This window comes from Micrasema longulum, unplaced genomic scaffold (assembly GCF_059751315.1).
Source record: "Micrasema longulum isolate JH-2025_06_02 unplaced genomic scaffold, ASM5975131v1 h1tg000040l, whole genome shotgun sequence".
Classification (NCBI taxonomy): Eukaryota; Metazoa; Arthropoda; class Insecta; order Trichoptera; family Brachycentridae; genus Micrasema; species Micrasema longulum.
In genome coordinates, this window is record NW_028277247.1 from 404,514 (window position 1) to 411,556 (window position 7,043).

Below are 7,043 nucleotides of genomic sequence, written 5' to 3' on the forward strand. Positions count from 1 at the left end.
TTCGTTATTTTTTATGGAGGTTCGTAATCCAAATGTTTATTGACAAAGACTGGATTCCGTCCCCAAGATTGACATCAAAATAGTTACCTAGATGATGTAATCCAATATTTGTCTACAAACATTTGTGCAAACTCAAAAAAATATTGAATAAACCAACTAGTCCATAAATAAATAATTTATAATATTTCTAGGCGTTTCCTAGTAGATGGAAAAAAATATTCAAGTAAATCTCACCAATAAAGGTTTCAGCTCTTTTATTTCACAAAAGTCAACAGGTGAAAGAATTTTAAAATATTGAATGAATACTGAAGTTCGCAGTATGCTATGTGATCTCAATTACAAGTCAAAAGTCCTGTTAGTGATTATACTTTATATTCTGTAATATATGTCGATGTTTTATTTGAAGAAACCAATATTTCTAAAGCATGTATTTCCCATAATCAAAGTTGATGTAAGTCCACAAGTGATGCATTTATTGAAACGTGACTGATGATTTGATAACCGGGTAGAAACTACGTCTGGAGAATCAATTAAAAGTTTGGTTCCAATGTACCCACGGTACTTGGTAAACGTGCAATACAATAGGTACAACACACTTCCGCCCCACACCACGAGAACTCAGGGAGTCGGTGGCTTCCCCACTCTCGCCACCCCCGGGGAAGGCTATATAAGCTCGAGGGAAACCTCCCTCACTCAGTTTATCTCCAGCTTTCAGTGCGAACGCTTCTCTGAACAAAAATATACTTTCAGTGAATGATACGTGACGAGATAAATATTTTGTATTCTTAACTCGTTTTTAAAACTTAAAACGAAAGACAAGTGATCTGAATTAAACACACGTTTTGAAGTGAATGCAAAAAAGTTGGAAAAACTTTTTACGAATTCTAAAAACTTGCGTGTTTACATGTAAAATTTAGTTTTATCAGAAACTTCTTAAAATACCTTCTCCGATTCTGCCGCTCCCGGTCATCGTAGTGTGGCCGCCAATGGACGACGCGGAGAACGTAAAAGGGGCGCGCCTCTTGAGGGCGCTGGGCAGAAGACTGGGCCGGGCTCGACAGCAGGACGAGGACTGCCGGAGCTCCAGCACGGACTCCAACTCCAGCCAATCGCACACCAGCTCAGCTGTCTCCCCCGACCCTAGAGAACTATACTCCAGCAGCGACACCTGCAGCGACGACTCCCCCGAGAGAAGAAAACGCCACAGATCCACCACATCCTCGTTCAGAAAAGTTTTCCAGAACCTCAGCATATCATCTCGATCTCACTCCTGCAGCAGCGGCAACTCCGACACCGACAAAGCGCGCACGAGACCCCAGAAGAAATCCTCTCAACCTAAGAAGATCTTGAGACCTCCAGTGACATACACCTACGTCCGAGGGCTCTCCGGCCTGCCGACCCAAAGGGTGCCGGTAGGCAGAAACCCTTACAACACTCAGAGGCTCGTTCTGTCGGGACTCAACCGATAGGCTCCATCTCCACATCACCACAATCCGAGAACTTCTATATCACGTGTCATTGTCGTATCATCTCATCTCATCAAATTAAAGACTTTATCGCTAGTTTTAATTCGGATTAATATTATTAAAAGTTAGAACTGAAAACGAGTGATAGCTGCATGTGACAGATTTGATAGAATCATATATAAGTATAATGAACATGCAGGTGGCTTTTCGGTATTGTTAACAATGTATAGTGTATAACTTTCACAATTATTTTATTTGTTTTAGAATCGATATCGGGAATAATTAAACTGAACATGTCATTCTCAACTTACGCAATGCACTATTCGCATTTTCAATAAACGTTAAATTATCAAAAACTCTAATGAACTTATCATTATAAATTAGCGAAATTCTACTTGTACTTTCAGTGATATTTTAGTATAAAGATGTAGATTAATGTTGACATTCTTATACGATAAACTTTGATGTCAATTATAAATATCAAATTGAATGCGATAGTGTATGTGAACGAGAAACATTTTACTTACAACAATTGACTATTTCAAAGGAATTTGTTCGATAATGGACCAACGCAAACATAAATAAGAAAAAATATTCCACTAACTGTTGTTCAGTTGTGATAGAAAACAATAGTTTGTGATATTGACTGTAAAATAAAGTACTGAGATTTTGTATGAAAGTAGGTGTCGGTGGTACATACTGACGAGTATTTGACTAGGTAGAGAGTAGAGATGCAATTTCTTATTGAATATTGTTGTTAAGTAAAAAAGATGCTAGTTGAAAAGACTGTTTTGCAAACATGTTTGTACACTTCATAATTACGAATTTCACCAGAAGAATCCAATTGGAATTGTTACTATACATATTAAATATAATAGGTTCAATTGGTATGTACTAAATTATAAGATTTCCCTTTTAAATATTTAGTGCCTTTTGTCTCGAAGAAAATCTTTTCAAATCGATGGTAGCAGAATATGACAAATTAAACCATTTTTTTTAATATGCGTAATTTGAAAAAAAGCTTGTAACGGTTTAATCATAAACCAACACCGCATTCAAATAATTTCTTAAATAAATCCTAAGATGGTTTAGGTAAAATATATCAAATATAAGGTCAAATTTACGAATCTTTTATAATCAAATTCTCAAAATATTTTTTCAAAATGTTTGCACCTAGACTAAATCTACCTAATAAATTATAAAAAATATCCTCTAGCCTTCGAAGGGTTTGGTAAAATTATTTCTGAATACATTGTGTTCGGGAAATTGTAGGTATCTGAAATTTATGTTGAATGATAATAAAACAAAAATGAATATCAATATTTATGACTTTTATTCCTTTATTCCTGTTCCCAGACATTTTTTTTAATGTCATTTATTTTTTTACATGCTCACTTTTGAATGAAAAACACTTTTACTAGGTATTATAAAAATGCACATCTTATAAATCTGAATCAATTCATTAATTCACAGAGTTTAATCTATTATGTAAAGTAATAAATCGGTAGTCAGATGGCAAAAGGGACCATCTGTAATTTTCAAAAATGTTTAGGAAAGCTGAAATATCACTCAATTTCATTCTATCCACTTCAATCCACAAACTAAAATATTTTTGAGTTACTTTTCAATAATAAATTACCATTCTAAATGGTGATGTTTTTTTTTGTTTTTTCTATGTGTATTTACGGAAATATTTATTAAATTTTTCAAAAACTAAAACACACAGATGGTCCCTTCTGCCATCTGACTACCGAAATATTTTTTTTTCCCTGACTCATGCTTGGAGCTGCAAATAATTATGTGTAGTTGTTGGCGTGACTGGCGGAGTCTAGGCATTAAGGGGCGTATGACCAGCCAATGGTGGTCTTAAACTCTGTAAATGCCAAGATTCACGATCAAAAATGTTTTCGCATGTTTTTAAAAATAAATTTCAATGTCATGATGTTGACTTTTAATTTTGATTAAATAAAAATATTTTGTTCCAAAATTAAACTTCATTTAAACTTAAACTATTACAGCGTGTCGCAAGGCCTGGAAATCAAATTAGTTCATGGGGCCAGTTTTATAAACCTCCGTTCATTAACTTGATAGCATTTTCAACTAATATTTGATATACCAGCCGATAATTGCGTTTTCTTCGCAGCGTTACGAGTCGTGAAATCTATGGTTAAATGGTTACTGGCCGATTTCGGCCGGTTAAATGCATTACGATCCGTTACCTTCGGTGCCACTGCCGTATTCGACATGACAGTTGACAGTTGTTTTATCACATTGTTATTTGATCAAATCTCCGCCCAATTAACATGCAGATAGTCATTATTTTGGGATTTAAAAAAAAAAAATCTAAAAAATTTACTAAATAGTCTTAAATTAAAGTCCTGCTGAGTTGCATACACACAACTCGTCAGCAGGTTCTTATAAATTGCATCGATTATTCACACTTAACCTAATAGAAGGAATGTGTATTTGACTACACATTTTTATCGATTGTTTCGCGGTGTGATCGATAATTTTGAAATTATGATGAGCATTGGTTTGTATATTCCTAATAATTACCTAAGACAGCGTCAACATAAATTGTTTCATATTCCGATATTCAGGACCAACCTGCCTATGGTTATGCCTGTTGGAAGGGCTACCGCAATGCTGAACAACATCGCTCTGGATATTGATCTGTTCCATGTATCCGAAGGGGTTTTCCGGAGCAGGATTCTCCTACTCCTTTGACATGAGTCTCTTTCGTGTATTTTTTTTTTCTTTTTTATAATATGTACGTATTGAATATATTTTTGTAATGTATGTGTTATATTTAAAATAAATTAATGAAATTGAATTGAATTGAATTAATAAGATTTTACTAGAAAAACATTACATATTACTTTAGAAAAAATTAAAAACTATCACTTAAACAAAATCAAAATCAAATACAAAATCTTTTTCCTATTAACCATAATTTGAGCAAACGTCTCACTCTTGTATTTAACTCAGTATTTTTAATATTGTTTGGTAACATGTTAAATATTTTAGGTAAACTGTATTACAGTGTCCTTTTGCCATATTTATTGCAATATCTAGGAACAGATATCACTTCCATACTAGTAAACCTGGTGTTGTAATCATGTTCTGTACCTGGTGTTGTAACTTGTGTTTATACTCGGAGTGCGACGCATGCTGATAAATTAATTTGAACCAAAGTAGAGCCCTAACAGATAATTTATTTACAGATTTATACATCATACATATTTATAAATTTAGTTTAATTACCAATTTTATATGGTTTTTACTCTGCGTGGTGGTATAAAATCAAATTTAGTCTGATGGATAAATATATTTCAGCAGTTACAAAAAACTTATTTTAAACTTGGTTTATTGATATAAATTAATATAAAAATAATAGATAATATTAAACACCATCCATCGTTATCTGCTGTTTTCCTGTTTGCTTTTAATAATTTTACTTTAAATTCATCGTACTTTTAATTCATAGTTCTTTTTTGTGTAAAAACTTTGTTCGAAATTGACAAGTATTTGTATTTGCTGTATTTTTTTAATTCAGTGATTACCATTGCGCACCGTTCGCGTTTCACAGAAAAAGCTTAGATAAAAAGTTTTTTCATAGACAATTGACAAAAAAATATAAAAGCTGCGACTAAAATTTGAATTTCTATGAAAATGCTTACCGGCGACCGTCCGTTAACAAAAATGGTTTATAGAACACAAAACCGTCGGTTACCGTAACGAACAGCCAACGGTTCGTTACACTTACGGAAGTTTGATAGATGTTTATAAAACCGGTCCTTAGTCGTTACAAAGTTTATAGGTTTATTTTTAAGTTCAAATATAATTATGCTAGCCCTTACCCGCTGCTTCGCTCACATAGTATTAGAAAAAAATGATTTGGATAATTAACTAGTTGTGTCGTTTAACAATATGAGTTTTTGTTTATGCATAAGAATTTTCTAAATAAAATGACATATTTTATTAGGACCAAAAGTAGCTTGGTCTTCCAACTATTGCTACGAAAGAAATAGGATGATCCGTTAGTCTATGGTGATGTAGCATCGTTTGACAGGCGCAGTTGGTTAGACGGCCAACTGTGTAACTGGCGTCACGGGTTCGATTCTCACCAACTGCAAGAAAGTAACCCAAGAAAGACTTTTTTCAATTGGTCTTTGTGTTGTGGTGTATTTTTCATTGCCTCAAGGCTAGGCCGGTTATTCCAAAAATAAATGATTAAAAAATTAATTTAAAATCCTACTACAAAACGAAAATGAAAAGCAAACCAAACTTGCCATAGGTAAAGCAAGTCAATTATGGAAATTTAAAGAATTAATTTTTGACATCCCGCCTTACCGTCTACTCATTTTCAAATAACGATGCTCACTGTTGATATATTACATATTTTTTTCGTTGTATTTTCTTTTCATTCGGGATAAGAAATGAGTATCTTTTATTTCATTTCATTTCATTATTCAGATATTTAGAACATTACAGAAAAGTGACTCAATTCATTCTTAATACAATAATAGATCACAAATAATAGTGGATAGTTATGTTATTAAAATAATATAACAAAATGTAAAAAGAAAAATTAAAAGTTAGAAAGTGCCTTCCTAAAGGAAGGCTCACTGTCGTGAAATATGTCGACATCCGAGGCGATGCGATTAAGTAGCAAGATTGCTCTACCAACCGGCATAACCTTTGGCAGTTTGGTTCTGCATCGCGGTAGGTAAAACAATCGATGCTGTCTTTGTCGAAGATAGGTATCAGGTACGAACAGACCTACATCCATCAGAATTTCTGAGTTATGTATGCGACCACCGATCACCTGGAAGAAGTGAACACCCAAATGAACGTCCCTTATTCTTCTTATTTTACTTCTCATCTTACTTTACTTCTCCCCTTTCCGGTTATCATCCTTGCTCTCTTGAGCTTTGGTTAACAATTATCACACGCTTTGTTTCGCTGATACAAGCAGTGTCCGGCTTTGGGAGCTGTACGACGCGTGGGAAACTCCCCCTAGCATCCATCTAGGACGGAAATAATGGTAATGTTTTTTTTTTCAAACAATCTGCTTTTTAAAAATTACGAAATTCAGTAGTAGAATCTCTATTCTCTTAGAAATATTATCTAGTGGAGGTAGTGTTTATCAAAAGCCACATGATTTTATCATGATTCAGTTGTTTGCAAAAAGAAATTGAATCCAAGAACAATGTCAAAAGTTACCTTATTATAGTTGTTTCTAAGATTAAAATATTTTAGCATATTAATTCAAGTGTTCGCATGAGGAAATGTGATATTTATACCAATTACCAATCAACCTCACTCAATGAAAAAACCTTACTTATTTGAAGCTATTGTACTATCATACTATATTTCTGTTTGAAATGTAAGATCAGTATCGACACTTTAACATTGCCAATTATTAAATATTATAATATTGTCATAAAAGCATTTTAGTTTTTCGGCCATTTATTCGATATTACTCCGGGAGTTCCCATGATATATTTGATCAACCGGTAATTTAAGTGGTCACTTTACACTGTGTAACACTGTCTTCTTAGACATCTTAACTGG

At 33.6% G+C, this 7,043-nt stretch overlaps 1 protein-coding gene across 1 annotated transcript; it reads left to right on the forward strand.

Moving 5' to 3' along the window:
* The first annotated feature begins 701 nt into the window (after positions 1-701).
* LOC148285347 (uncharacterized) lies at positions 702-2,788 on the forward strand. The gene has a single exon (XM_088226447.1). The coding sequence runs from the start codon at positions 987-989 to the stop codon at positions 1,467-1,469; it is 483 nt and encodes a 160-aa protein (XP_088082573.1). The 5' UTR covers positions 702-986; the 3' UTR covers positions 1,470-2,788.
* Positions 2,789-7,043: the final 4,255 nt, after the last annotated feature.

What these genes read in the sequence shown, in the direction of transcription:
- LOC148285347 (XM_088226447.1), top strand. Translation starts at nt 987, where the DNA reads ATGGACGACGCGGAGAACGTAAAAGGGGCGCGCCTCTTGAGGGCGCTG.